The 15,229-nt window shown below is 43.6% G+C and overlaps 1 protein-coding gene and 1 long non-coding RNA gene across 16 annotated transcripts in view; one reads left to right on the top strand and one right to left on the bottom strand.

Annotated features, from left to right (window-relative positions):
* The window catches only part of CTNND2 (catenin delta 2), a 2,713,436-nt gene that overhangs the window by 1,296,389 nt on the left and 1,401,818 nt on the right, over positions 1-15,229 (bottom strand). For all 14 annotated transcript variants that reach the window (XR_011020838.1, XR_011020837.1, XM_068236432.1 and 11 more), the window contains one exon: positions 14,604-14,721. Coding sequence is in view for 12 of the 14 variants with exons in the window: in XM_068236432.1 (XP_068092533.1) it covers positions 14,604-14,721 (118 nt within the window). In the remaining 2 variants the exon portion in view is untranslated. The remainder of the gene's footprint in view (positions 1-14,603; positions 14,722-15,229) is intronic.
* Positions 8,065-15,229, top strand: part of LOC137518500 (uncharacterized) — a 226,095-nt gene continuing 218,930 nt past the window's right edge. Inside the window, exons 1-2 of one of the 2 annotated variants that reach the window (XR_011020840.1) lie at positions 8,065-8,211; positions 9,048-9,164. This is a non-coding gene — a long non-coding RNA (uncharacterized lncRNA). The remainder of the gene's footprint in view (positions 8,212-9,047; positions 9,165-15,229) is intronic. The other variant, XR_011020839.1, reaches the window with a different exon arrangement.

Genomic DNA, 15,229 nt, shown 5'->3' on the forward strand with positions numbered 1-15,229 from the left:
TAAATCAAGGGGAAGAGTGGAAGCAGGGAAAGGGAGGATATTACGTCACGATTGGCTTCAGACACAGACAGACAAAGATGGAACCTGTCAGGAACTGTCAGGAACATAAATCTCTGTATATACTATATAAAAATGGACTAAAATCAAAACGTGGACAGTGCAATGCATATAATGTGTAAGTACAGACAGTATTTATCTACTGATATATGTGTTTTTTCTCTGAGACCCTATAGCTAACAGCTTCTCATTAACCACTTCAGCCTTCAGTCTTTTTCACTTTATGCATCCGAGCAATGTTCACCTCCCATTCATTAGCCTATATATAACTTTATCACTACTTATCACAATGAACTGATCTATATCTTGTTGTTTCCGCCACAATGTGGGTGGCACATTTTGCTCAGAGCCACTTTACTGTAAATGCATTTTAACAGGAAGAATAAGAAAAAAACGGAAAAAAAATCATTAGTTCTCAGTTTTCAGCCATTATAGTTTTAAAATAACACATGCCTCCATAATTAAAACTCACGTATTGTATTTGCCCATTTGGCCCCGGTTATTAAACCGTGTAAATTATGTCCCTATCACAATGTATGGCGACAATATTTTATTTGGAAATAAAGGTGCATTTTTTTCCGTTTTGCATCCATCACTATTTACAAGTTTAAAATTTTAAAAAAATAGAAATATTTCTTCTTTACATTGATATTTAAAAAGTTTAGACCCTTAGGTAAATATTTACATGTTTTTTTTATTGTAATGTTTTTTTTTTATATTAAACATTTTATTTGGGTATTTTTGGGAGGGTGGGATGTCAACAGTAATTTTTTTATGTCAATATGTGTTGATTTTTTTTTTTTTTTTACATTTAGTTGTAGTTTTACTTTTTGGCCACAAGATGGCAGCCATGAGTTTGTTTACATGACGCCACTCTAAGCGTAACATATACGCTTAGAGGGACACATGGGGACGCAAGAGCCAGAAAAAGCGAAGCTTCCGAGAGAAGCCGTCGCTTTTTTTGCGGGGAAGAGGAATCAATCATCAGGCACCATGGCCCGATTGATTCCTGGGCTAACTATCTGAGGTCGGGAGCGTGCGTGCACGCGCGCGATCGGCCGCGGGAGCGCACATGGCCTCCTGGACGTAGCTGCTACGTCCAGGAAGCTTAAATGGTTAACCAGCCTGGTGTTCTATTAAGATCGCCAGGCTGGCGACCGGACGGGTTTTTTTTAATACAAAAAAAAACTATTGTATGCAGCCAACTGAAAGTTGGCTGCATGAAAGCCCACTAGAGGGCGCTCCTAATGCGTACTTCTGATCGCCGGAGGTGATCAGAAGTAACAAGAAAGGCCGTGATGAGCGGCCCTTCTTGTTATGCTTTCCTCGTCGCCATGGCGACGAGCGGAGTGACGTCATGGACGTCAGCCGCCTCGGATCCAGCCCTTAGCGCTGGCCGGAACTGTTTGTCCGGCTGCGCTGGGCTCGGGCGGCTGGGGGGACTCTCTTTCGCCGCTGCACACGGCGGATCGCCGCGGTGCGGCGGCGATCAGGTAGCACACGTGGCTGGCAAAGTGCCGGCTGCGTGTGCTCCTTTTTATTTGATTAAAATCGGCCCAGCAGGGCCTGAGTGGCAGCCTCCGGCGGTAATGGACGAGCTGAGCTCGTCCATACCGCCCGGCTGGTTAAACAAATTGCTGCATATCTGGTTATGTTCCTGCTTACTGTTTTAATGCTCTACCTTTCCTATAGATTCATTATGTGTTTCATTTGCAGGTGCACTCGCACATCTGAAGCTCACATCTATTTAGTCCAAAGAAGAAATTCCTATAACGAGATATCTACGCTGGAGTATGAAAATTGCGCGACATCTTCAGTCTGAATATTAGAGCCTGTTCCTGAATTCCTATTGGCTATCCTCGAATATTGTGTTAGGCAAGTTACAGGGTAAAATAGGGTATTCAGCGACAAGTCGCTAGGTTCTGATACAGACCTAGGTAGGTTAGTTAGAAATCTATGTTAAGAAAGCTTTGATTATATTCTGTAACACGTGTATTTGTTATTGTTTTTGTTATTGTAGTAATTGTTTTTAATTGATTTATGTGGCCATCGCATGGACAAAAGGGGGGGAAATGTGAGGGTTTCTAAAATATACCTTAAAATATAGCTACACATAGTTATAGGTCTATATTCTTTAAGACAGAAAGGTTCTCTTAGATTTCGAATAAAGCTGAAATAAATTTTGTTTCATTTAATTTATTTTTGTTTCTTTTTTTTGGTGGCCCCTCCTCCTCCCCTCCCCTGTCTCTGGGTTTTCGACGTGGGTCTTCGGGCACCGGATTGGAGGGCCTGTTGCCGAGGCAGCGGGCGCTTGCCATATCCCCTCTGTCCAACTGGTGAAGGAGCGCTGCGTTCCATCATGCGCTCCATCCGGCCCTGCCGCGCTTCCTGTATTGGCCGCAATTTTCATCATGGCGGCCTAGGTGGCGCTGCACGCTTGGAATGCACCTCAGGGATCTACGCCCTCTGCTCCTCCTCGCCTTCCCCTTTCCCTGCCCGTCTCTCACATGGGTGATGACGAGGTGGAGGCGGGTCGGCGGAGGGGGACGGAGTGGCGTCCTCCGGCCGCCCGAAGCCATATTTTAGGCCGACAGTCGCCGCACAGCCAGTATATCGCTGAGCCTGCCCTAATGATGCTGGTATTTTCACCAGTGAAACCGGTTGGCCCCGAGGGCTCTTCTCTTTGAACAGACACCCTGTGGTGGGATACCCTGTGGATCGCTCTTGGTCTATTCTTAAACACCACTGCAGAACGGGACTTGGATGAGTATAAACTTTATCATCTCTATGCCATGACTGATGAATGTGCATACTGATCAATCAGAATTGTCATCTCTCCGAACTGTCATTTATGAAAAATATGACATTATGCTGGGAGTTTGCTGACTTGAATCACTGTGCTGATGTTAAACCTATAACTTTTACTGTGGAGGTGACATCTCTGTATTTTGATGATCCAGAACGGCCTTTACACTGCATTTGATATATGGAGATGAGGCTGCATAATGAATTTTTCCTGGCGGACTGCTACCAACTCATACTCCTTCTGAACGGCTGTGTACTCGTCATACATTAAGCTTGCTTGGGGTGATTACCCATTGTCTGCCCAATACTCTGCTTTATTATCAGCATTGCACTCCAGCTACGTCATCTTACTGGGAACTTACTAGGTGGAATCTGCATAAGGACTATATCCTGGTGGACTGTTTCCTCACTTGTTGCTACTGGAGGAACTATACACCTGAAAAATACTTCCCTTCACCTTCTGCTGAATAGCTCATGAATGTACATCAACAAGTGTTCAGTTGCAATTTGAGTGGCACTTTATTGATACTTATGGTACCATTTTTTGAATAGGGGATCCCCCAGGGGCGGTTCTAGCCCTTTTGTCACTCCAGGCAAGAAAACCTGTAGCCCCCCCCCCCCCCCAAAAAAAATGACATGTGGTACTGACAGGATATGGGCCTGAGTTTCCTCCTATGACACAGTAATTTAGGCCAAGAGTCCCTTAACCAGTTCACCCCCAAGGGTTTTTACTCTAACGGACCAGAGCAATTTTCACTTGTCAGTGCTCCTCCCTTTTATTCCCTAATAACTTTATTACTACTTATCACAAGAAAATGATCTATACCTCGTTTTTTTCACCACCAATTAGGCTTTCTGTGGGTAGTACATTTTGCTAAGAATTTTTTTTATTCTAAATGCATTTTAATGAGAAAAAAACAAAAAAATAGAAAAAAAATTATTTCTCAGTTTTCAGCCATTATAGCTTTAAAATTAAACATTCTCCTGTGGATAAAACAAACACATTGTATTTGCCCAGTTGTCCCGATTATTAAACCATTTAAATTATGTCCCTATCACAATGTATGTATTATTTTGAAATATAGGTGTTATTTTTCTGTTCTGTTTTTTTTTTTTTGTTCTGGCCATAATTACAAGCCCCTATGTAATAAATTAAAATTAATTTTCCCCCATAAAATATAGATTAAAAAAAGCTGAGTCCCTAAGGCAAGTATTTATTTATTTATTTTAAGCTGATTTTTTTTTTTTTACAAGTGTTTTCTTTTGGAGGGGGAGTGTTGGAAGTGTAATTTTATTAATTTTATTACTCATGTGTATGTACTTGTAAATGTATGTATTTTGTACGTGTCATATACTTTTTGGCCACAAGATGGCGCTAGTGAACACTCGTTATAGTAAGTGTTCACTTTTTTTTTTTTTTTTACACTTTATTTAATTGTTACATTTCCTGTTTTTGTGAATGGACGTAGCCGCTGTTCGCGGTCACGTCCATTCACTCCAGGCACTGCGATTGGGTAGAGGACCGTTTGGTCCTCTTCCCCAATCCCTCAGCACGGGATCCTGACGGAAACGGCGGCCGTAGCGGCGCGCACACGGCGGTAGCAGCGGTGGGAACGCGCGACTTATTAATACGTCATGTTGCCGTTAATAGGGTAAAGCATGACGTTTTAATGCGTTAGGATGCCACTAAATGGTTAAAGTAATTAGACAACGTTTTGGAACAAGGGTAGGAGTCGCCCGTGGACATATATTGCTTATCCTGATCACATGTGTAATAATTATAATGCTTAAATTCCTACCTCACTGGTAGGCAGTAATTGGTAAATCACAAAAATTTATTAGGGCAATAATGACAACGCGTTTCTCGGTCAACACCGCTTCCTCAGGTCTATAGATGTGCCCTTAAATACAAGTGGCGATAATCAGGAAAATTCATAATACTAAACACAATTCACTATAATCATAAAAAACATGATGACAAATAACATCATAAACATACGTATATGTACTTAAACATATTCATATACATATACATAGAGCCAAAAGGCTCATAAAAATACACTTGCACTTTAACAAGAACATTTCATTTAGGATACACACTCATAGATAAAACAACCGTATAACACGTTTCATTCACATGTGCACATAGGTAGACACTATTTCATATACCTGTGTATATAGAACAAATGTCCGTTCCCCATGTGTATTATACAAATGAAGGGATGATTAGACTAAAAATATATATATAAAGAAGCATGTTGCAGTCTAGAGTAAAATAAAGCCCTGCATATATATGGGACAGTAAATGGAACAGAGGGCACCAGGCGAAAATAAATAAAAAGTATATAAGTCATAATCGCATATACCTATAAAAAAACTGCAGAACCAGCAATGAACTTAAGATATATATAAAAAATGAATTTATGTGTATGCCACATGTAATAATGGGACAGTTCGTTCTGATATATGGCCCTGCATACGGAACGGTAACAGCCAGCACAAGGCAGAAATAACTAAGAGGTATATGTGTCAATGCCTCATAAACCTATGCAGGGACTGTAAAAGCAGTGGCAAGCCTGGGCAGAAATATCCCTAGATTGCGTCCAAAATAAGTGTAACTTATCCATAAGGTAGTGCAATGTATTGCTTACCTGGGGGCATATGAAATATTCCTGGGCGCCAGTAGCGTGGCGCGTGTAGCGGCAGGGATATAAACCATAGAATCGCGCCGGAGAGGGATGGCGTCATGAGGGGGTGTGTCGTGCCAGAGGTGCCGACGTCACAAGGGGGTGTGTGTCAGCCGGCCGATACCCTGGAGACCAGACATAAGAATGTACGTATGTAACAGAGGCGTGGTCCTGCCCGGAATACTGAGGAAGGCAGGGGAGCATGCCATGCGTCATGTGTAAACATAGACGCATGGCCAATGAGCTAATAGCTGATAGACTAAACACTGGCTAACTCCGTGCCAGCGCTTACCCAGGATTTCAGTTAAAACAAAAGAGGGACATTAGATCTATTCATCAGGTCATATATGGGTACGGCTCCCAAATATAAAGGCAGTAATGGGAGGCAGAGTCCCAATATAATTACAGGGTTAGTAAAATATTTGAATATTTGAATACATTTTTGGTAGCTCTGTCAGGAACAGGGCATTTTATTGGACAGTGCATTTTCGTATATATTTTCCCCCTAATGACTGAGCAACAATTAACGGCCCCTATGGGGCGTGCTAATTATTGAGGGTACCCTTCCTCTGTAGGGATAGGGACAGAATAGACGGATAGGAAACAAATTTATAATGTAATATGTGTATATTTATGTGATTTTTCATTTGTGTTTTATATGAGTCTAGCTACTGATGTATTTCCATTAGCTGCAATGTGTTGTGTAATGCATTTCAGTAGTCACTTATGCACGATTGTACACTGTAATCTTTCGTCTTTTTAGGATGAAGTACTGGCCATCTATATATAATAGCTACACTCCTCCCCCGAGACTGGATGGTGCAATAAGTATCCTCATTTTAATGAATATTGCTGCTTCTCTTTTTCCTCCTGAGGCCACTTAGGTTGGTCTTCAAAATCATGGCCGCCACAATACTGATTATATGTTTAGGTGGATCTTCAAAAGCATGGCTACCACAACAGTAATTCCTTTGGTCTTCTAAAATATGGCCACCATATATTTTTACTAACCCTGTAATTATATTGGGACTCTGCCTCCCATTACTGCCTTCATATTTGGGAGCCGTACCCATATATGACCGGATGAATAGATCTAATGTCCCTCTTTTGTTTTAACTGAAATCCTGGGTAAGCGCTGGCACGGAGTTAGCCGGTGTTTAGTCTAGTGTTGTCCGGATCATGAACGATTCGGATCTTTGATCCGAATCTATTTTATGAGTCGATCATCCGAATCATCAAAATGAACGATTCGGATCGCAAAAGGGGCGGGGCCAGGAGCGACACGCCCCCTCTCAGCGGGCAGCGGGGTCCTGGAAGCAGGGATCACTCTGTTGGATGGGAGCCAGCCTTGCAGGGACAGGTAGATGAGAGAGAGGGGACATGGGTGCCACTGCCAGATATGTGTAGAGCACACATACTGGCTATAACGTGCTGCCCATTATAGGCTGGCTGTTCCGTAGTGCTGCACAGTGATCACATGGGAAGCTTTTGGCTCAGCACAGCTCAGTAACTTTGCAGACAGTGTGATTGAAAGGCAATATAATCCTCCTGCACTCGGCACTAAACAGCTGCACTTATCTTCTGGGAATGCTTTCTTTCACTGTGCGACCTTTTCTTTCAAAGTGTACAGATGAACATATAGGTGAAATATATGTAAAGCATATGACTTCAGCATGTGGGTATTGTGTGCAAACATTTCTGCTCTCTGCTCGTCCCTCCTCCCTTCTCTGTCCACTCCCTGCCCTCTGTCCATCTTCTCCCCTTCTCTGTGTGTCCACCCCCCTCCCCTTCTCCTGTCCACAGACCTGTCCTGCTGTTCATTTCACCCCCGAATGCTTCCTGTAGTAAAATGATCCGAGATTCGGATCAAAGATCCGGATCTCTTCAATGATCCGATTCGAATCATCCGGATCATTGAAAAGATCCGAACTTCCCATCTCTAGTTTAGTCTATCAGCTATTAGCTCATTGGCCATGCGTCTTTGTTTACACATGACGCATGGCATGCTCCCCCGCCTTCCTCAGTATTCCGGGCAGGACCACGCCTCTGTTACATATGTACATTCTTATGTCTGGTCTCCAGGGTATCGGCCGGTGTCATGTCAGCTATTGCAGCCTCTCAGATTTTGCAGCCCCGCATGCGCAGTAGGAGCCTGCGCCCCATTACATTGTGCAGCCAGGTGTGAAACGTCCTAAATCTCCGCTTCCGCACCACGTACACCCCGGAAATTTTCAGGGGAGGGAGGGGACCCCCACATCTAGCTCTGTGCCGAATTGCAGCCCCCGAGCCCCGCTGGTTCCCGAGACTGATTGCAGCAAAGCTATCTCGGGAACTACTGGGGCTAGGGGGCTGCAATTCGACACAGAGCTGGATCTGGGGGTCCCCTCCCTCCCCTGAACATTTCGGGAGTGTACGTGGTGCGGAAGCGGAGATATTTCAGCTAAATAATGTCTAACTTCCCACTGAGCATGCGCGATACTCAGTGAGGAAGGCTGCTTCCGGGCTGCAATATCTGACATTACACCGGCTGACACACACCCCCTTGTGACGTCGCCACCTCTGGCACGACACACCCCCTCATGACGCCATCCCTCTCCGGCGCGATTCTATGGCTTATATCCCTGCCGCTACTGGCGCCCAGGAATATTTCATATGCTCCCAGGTAAGCAATACATTGCACTACCTTATGGATAAGTTACACTTATTTTGGACGCAATCTAGGGATATTTCTGCCCAAGCTTGCCGCTGCTTTTACAGTCCCTGCATAGGTATATGAGGCTATGACACATATACCTCTTAGTTATTTCTGCCTTGTGCTGGCTGTTACCGTTCCGTATGCAGGGCCATATATCAGAACGAACTGTCCCATTATTACTTGTGGCATACACATAGATTAATTTTATATATATATATATATATATATATATATATATATATATATATATATATATATATATATATATATATATATATATATATCTTAAGTTCATTGCTGCTTCTGCAGTTTTTTTATAGGTATATGCGATTATGACTTATATACTTTGTATTTATTTTCGCCTGGTGCCCTCTGTTCCATTTACAGTCCCATATATATACAGGGCTTTATTTTACTCTAGACTGCACCACTCTATACATAGATTTATGAATCATGCTTCTTTATATATATTTTTTTTAGTCTAATCATCCCTTCATTTGTATACTACACATGGGGAACGGACATTTGTTCTATATACACAGGTGTATGACATAGTGTCTACCTATGTGCACATGTGAATGAAACGTGTTATACGGTTGTTTTATCTATGTGTGTGTATCCTAAATGAAATGTTCTTGTTAAAGTAAAAGTGTATTTTTATGAGCCTTTTGGCTCTATGTATATGAATATGTTTAAGTACATATACGTATGTTTATGATGTTATTTGTCATCATGTTTTTATGATTATAGTGAATTGTGTTTAGTATTATGAATTTTCCTGATTATCGCCACTTGTATTTAAGGGCACATCTATAGACCTGAGGAAGCGGTGTTGACCGAGAAACGCGTTGTCATTATTGCCCTAATAATTTTTTGTGATTTACCAATTACTGCCAACCAGTGAGTGTTACTACTATAAGGTAGGAATTTAAGCATTATAATTATTACACGTGATCAGGATAAGCAACATATGTCCACGGGCGCCTCCTACCCTTGTTCCAGTTTCCTATACCCCAGGTTGGGGGAGTGTACACTTGGAAGTTTCCCAGTGATTACCATTTTTGGAGTAGCGACCATCCATAATACTTGAAGCAAGGCCGAGTGGGGACGGTACTTCCTCACATGCGACTAAGGTGGTTGCTCTATCTGGCAACCTAATTTTGTGAGTATAATACTTTTTCAGTTCATATACTCCCAGTGTCCGTTGGATAATACACGATCGGGCTCCCGTTGTCCCTGTGTTCCCTTTTTGTTTTTCATAAGAACCCACTAGACAACGTTTTCCCCCTCCTAGAAAGAAACCCACACTTTTCTTTTGGTTCATGTATTAGCACGGTATTTAGTAATCATGAGCTTCCAAATGCCAAATGCTGCAGCAATAACTCCAAAACATCAAATGCAGCCACAGAGACCATCAAATAATAAATGCAGCAGTCATTATCCCACGTAAAACATGGAGCAAATGTTAACTCGACATATGAAAAGCAGCAAATCTTTAACACACACTCACTGTACACAAGCAGTACAACCATGGAAAGGGATGCCAGCACCAGGGCAGACCGCCGGCTTTGTAAAGTGGCACACCATGGATACACTCTCATCCACAGCAAATGCCCACTGCAGTAGATAGCAGTCACCAGTGGCATAGCTACGGAACTCTGGGCCCGATGCAAAATTTGGACCTGGTCCCCTCCCCACCACCTCTTTCCAACTCATTTGCGACACAGCTCAGCACCCCCCCCCCCCCCCACACACACACACACACACACACACACACACAACTGAACACAAACATCCAATAAAAAGTACAGGAGCTCAAAAATTCCATTACAAATTAATAATATGTCCTGAAAAAGACATCTACATTACCATTACTACCATGTGCCCCCATATACAATAATAAAAAAGTCACGCCCCACATACGAAAATTAAGTAGACAGGTGTCCCATACATAAAAAAAAAAATTGTAGCTGTCATTCAAATAGCAGTATTAGGTAGCCCCCACTCAGATAGCAGAATAAGGGTTCCTCATATAGCCGTATTATGTAGCCCCACTTAGCAGTATTTGCTAGCCCAAGCCCCCCTCAAATATCAGTGCTGTATTAGGTAGGGCCCATCATATAGTGATATTTAAAGCCTCCTGATACTCCAAGCTGAAGTGAAGGAGGCCACTCTGTGATGGGGCAGGCAGTGAGCTGAAGTGGCAAGATATCCTATGATGCTAAGGGGGCAAGGAGCGTTACTAGCGTCTGCAGGCTAGAGTGTGGGCTGGTAGAGACAGGGGCCTGCTAGAGGCCTGCAGGGGATAGTGGGCTGGTTGAAGGTGCTGAGCTGAGGGCTACAGACAGAGGTTAGTGGGTTGGTTGAAGATGCAGGGGAGCACAGACAGAGGCTACTGGGCTTGTGAGGGTTCAGGGAGATACAGACAGAAGCTGGGTGGGCTGGAAAGGGTGCAAGGCGGTACAGACAGAGGCTAGTTGGTTGGTGAGGGTGCAGGGGGGGGTACAAAGAGAGGCTAATGAGCTGATTAGTGAGCAGGGGGTAGAGACAGAGGCTGGTACTGCCACAGGGAGGTATAGACAGAGGATAGTGGGCTGGTAAAGGGGCAGGGATAGAGACAAAGGCTGGGTGGACTGGTAAGGTGGCATAGTGGGTAGAGACAGAGGCTAGTGGGCTGATGTGGGTGCAGGCGGTAGAGACAAAGGCTGGTTGGGCTGGTAAGGGTGTATAGGGCATAGATACAGCGGCTAGTGGGTTGTTAAGGGTGCAGGTGGATACAGACAGAGGCTAGTGAGCTGGTAAGTGTGCAAGGGGGTAGAGACAGAAGCTAATGGACTGGTAAGGGGGTAGATAGAAGCTGGTGGGCTGGTGAGGGTGCAGTAGGGTAGAGGCAGAGGCTAGAAGGCTGGTGAGGGGCAGGGGGGTAGAGACAGAGGCTGGTGAAGGGGCAGGGGATAGAAACAGAGGCTAGTGAGCTGGTAAGGCAGCAGGGGGGAGGGGGGAATAGACAGAAGCTAGTGGGCTGGTCAGGGGGCAGGGGTGGAGTCAGAGGCTAGTGGACTAGTGAGGAAGGAGGGGGGCAAGGTAAGTAGAGACAAAGGCTAGTGTTCTGGTAAGGGGGCAGGGGGGTAAAGTCATAGGTTAGTGGGCTGGAAAAGGGGCAGGGGGATAGAGACAGAGACTGGATGGGCTGTGAAAGTGCAGGGGAGGAAAATAATATGTACAGATTGCCAAGAGGGAGAACGTAACAGCTACCATAACTCACCTTTAATCTCCAGCTCAGCTTCCTTCTACAGTCTGATGGGGCTCCATTTTTAAGTGGAGCCTGGACCAGAGCCTGGGACTTTGTCCATCAATTTGAGGTGGGGCTAAAATTTGGGGGCGGAGCCTCGCGGGTGCCTCGATCGTCTCCACTTGTTAGAATTAATGATGCTTTGATGGTGGGAGGACTTGGGCAGTGCTGCACGTAGGTTAGGGGGCGGAGCAGCCATTAATAAGCACATGTATCCTGTCTTGGCCAGCAGCGGCAGCGGGACAGGAATATTTCAGGCAGTTGTCACTCCAGCCTGGGGAGAAGACCCAAACATCTGGTGGGGGGCAGAGTTACAGAGTCACGTGCAGTACGTTGTATGTACTGTGGCTGCTTAGGAAGGGCTGGCTAGAGGTGGAACAGAACATGCTTGCTCCTTAGGCGGGGGCGGAGGCGGAGCTGGCCTGCAGTGAGGAAACAGGAGCCTGCAATGCAGCTGCCAGCTCCGTTCTGATTTAATAAAAAAAAATGTGATGTTACTGTAATGGCAGGTGGCGCCTTATGACAGCCATGCCGCCTCAGGCAAATGCTTGTACTGCCTGTGCCCTCAGGCGCCCCTGGGATCCCCTATATGCATACAACAATTTTTTGAACTAGCTAGTTCCTAATATCTTCAATGGTCCTTCCTGGTACCTGTTCTGTGATTAATACAATTAAACCTATGGCCCTGAACGTGAGTGTATCTCCACATGCAAGGGTGTCATGTTTATATGATTGGTGGTTAATAAAGCATTTTATATTTTGATAACAATTTCTTCTCCTCCATATCTTTGTCTAACAATTGTACTGTTGGAGTCCTAGACTCAAGAGGTACTATTTGAAAGGCCTATAACTCTTGACCTTTTTGTCTTAACAAAGCTGAAATCACTTCTCTTTTCACAGTAACTGGTGGGGCAATAGAAACTAGATATGGTAGCTAATGACTCAAAAGTTTATTCTTTACACTGTATCTTGTTAAATTAGCTAACCAAACCTAGATAGAGAGAAACTTAGGACATGTCAAATAAATAAGTGTGTTTCTGCTGACTTTAGCAAATTTATTAGCTGACAGGCATACATTCAAAAGTAGGAACCAATCATGCCATGTTGTAATTTTTAACTGAACGAGATAATGCTCACACTGTATTTTTGATGCTATAAAAATTAGAGGTTCAATAAACAAATTCAGAGAAGATCTGTAAGCAAACATGTAACTGGTGTCCGTGTAATCTACTTTCTAAGGGCCTAAATTCGGAGTCCATTAGCCAACATATGATCAGGGGTGTGGCCTCACTTTAAATTTTGTACTACAGGTCTTAGAAGTCCTAAAACGTTATTTTAACTACTTAAGGACCAAGGTAATTGAAATCTATGCCCTGTTTTGATGGTTACCTGGCTTCCAGGGCATAGATTTCAATTCACCGTTGCAGCGTGCATCCATCGTTTCGGACGCTCCCGCCAATCTCACCACTTTCTCCCCACTGTGTCCCGTTGCAGCTCACTTGCTCTGCCTGTCTCTATGATAGCAGAGCCCTGTGAGCCGGTCAGGCGATTTCATTGTCTCCTGGCCGTGTCTATCAACGTAAGAAACTCCCGTAGGGTTACATTGATAGACACGGACAGGAGCCAATGAAAGCGGCTCCTGACCGGCACACATGACTCTGCCATCATAGAGAAAGCAGAGTGGGTGTCCTGAGGATCCCGGCGTGCACGGCGATTGCCGCGGGTATAGGCGGCAATTCGTCGGTATTCCGTCGTTATTGTACCGTCTCTGGGCAGAGACCGCTGGTACTTAAGTGGCTGAAGAGAAGATGAAAATTTCTCTCCTAGGAGAAAAATGTAGTTAAATATTGGCCTTCTGCACCTATTCAATTCACTTTTTCGCTAAGTTTTTAACTAGGTGATATTTTCACACCTTACCAAAAAATGCCTTTTAAGTAATCAGCCCGCAAGAAAATACTTATTAATTTCAACAATACTTATTCACTTACTTTTTGGTACTTTTTCAAATGCAAAGTGCTGAGGTCGCATTCGCAGTGGGACGTTGTGGAGCTGCGCTATAAAGTCTTATAACGCAGCTTACTGCACTGCAATGCAAATCCTATGGGATATTCACAGTGCGATGTTAGCGTTGCATTGTACCATGTAGCGTTATGGTAACTCACTGCTTGCAATGCGTTACCTCTAAACGCACACGTTACCAGGTACAGGAAAGCATACTTTTCATTGCCTTTATGCTTTCCTGTACCTACTGTATGCCACAGTAATGCAGCGTTAACGTACATTACCACCTTTTTTGCGTTGCGTTGTTATGCTGCATTGTGACTTTAACGTTGCATTACAATGCAACGCCCCACTGTGAATGCGACCTGTAAAGTTATTTTCAGCAGAAAATGAAAACATAGGAAAAAAAGTGAGTTGGATAAGGGCCATGTGCTTGATATTTTAACACCTTGTCAATAACATGCTTTTTAAACCACCAACAAGCGAGAAATTGCTCAAAATAATTTTTATAGTACTTTTCATCTACTTCTTGGTACGTTTTCATTAGCAAAATGCTTAGAAGTTATTTTAAATATAAGTTGAAAATGTATCTCCAAGAACAAAACTCAGGAGAAAAAGTGAATTGCATATGGTGTCGAAACGCTTTGTAAGCCAATAAGAGAGAGGTGGGCCCCCTCAATTCCCGAGCTAAAGTTTATGATGTCACGCTTACTGGGGATGGGAAACTTACTAAGAGGGTAGGTGGAGGAAGGAAGGCTATGGGAGGAGTTTTGTTATATTCCTCACATATCTTGGAATTGGAGAGGACCTATTCTTAAACTGGTTGCACTTCTTGGGGGCAGGGGGATGGGGTAAAAGCTAGATGGAGTTAAGTTGGCTGGAGTAAAAATTGGTCAAATGTTATTTCAGAAAATTGTTTTCTGTCAATGTAAAATGGTGTAAATTTTGTGCCAATAAACAAAACAGATATGAGCTCTTGTATTTAAATACTGCAAAATGGGAACATTTTCTCTGGTGGGAAAAGCATAAAACAGCCTGACTCAGAAAGAAATCAAATAAAGCATACCTTACTATCGATTTCACTACTCCCTAGTGCAGACTGAATGGCATACAGCAAGGCATCAGTAAGCCCATCACACTCTCTCATTCTTCTGCGTGCATCCTCTCCAGCAGAGCTCACATTTCTGTAAGAAAAAATAAATAATAAATAAAAATTATTTATTATATAAAGCAATATATGACATTTATTTTCAAAGTCTTTTATAAGTTTTCAAGTATCACCATACATACATAAAGGCTTGGAGGCCAAACTTGGTCTCCACATTACAGGTACATGTAAAAAGAGGCAATAAACAAAACCACAACATAAATCAGAAGAAACATAGGTAACAGTGATGTGCAGCATTTCTATTACAACACAGAACTAGAGATGGCTCGAACCTCCGATTTTCGGATCGCGAACCTCGAACACGAACCTCCGCAAAAAGTTTGGTTCGCGCGAACTTTCGCAAACCGCAATAGACTTCAATGGGGAGGCGAACTTTGAAAACTAGAAACATTTATGCTGGCCACAAAAGTGATGGAAAAGATGTTTCAAGGGGTCTAACATCTGAGTTTGTGCATGGCGGAGTGGGATACACGCCAAAAGTCCCGAGGGAAAAATCTGGATTTGACGCACAGCAGCGTTTTAAG

This window comes from Hyperolius riggenbachi, chromosome 5, assembly GCF_040937935.1.
Source record: "Hyperolius riggenbachi isolate aHypRig1 chromosome 5, aHypRig1.pri, whole genome shotgun sequence".
Taxonomy (NCBI): domain Eukaryota; kingdom Metazoa; phylum Chordata; class Amphibia; order Anura; family Hyperoliidae; genus Hyperolius; species Hyperolius riggenbachi.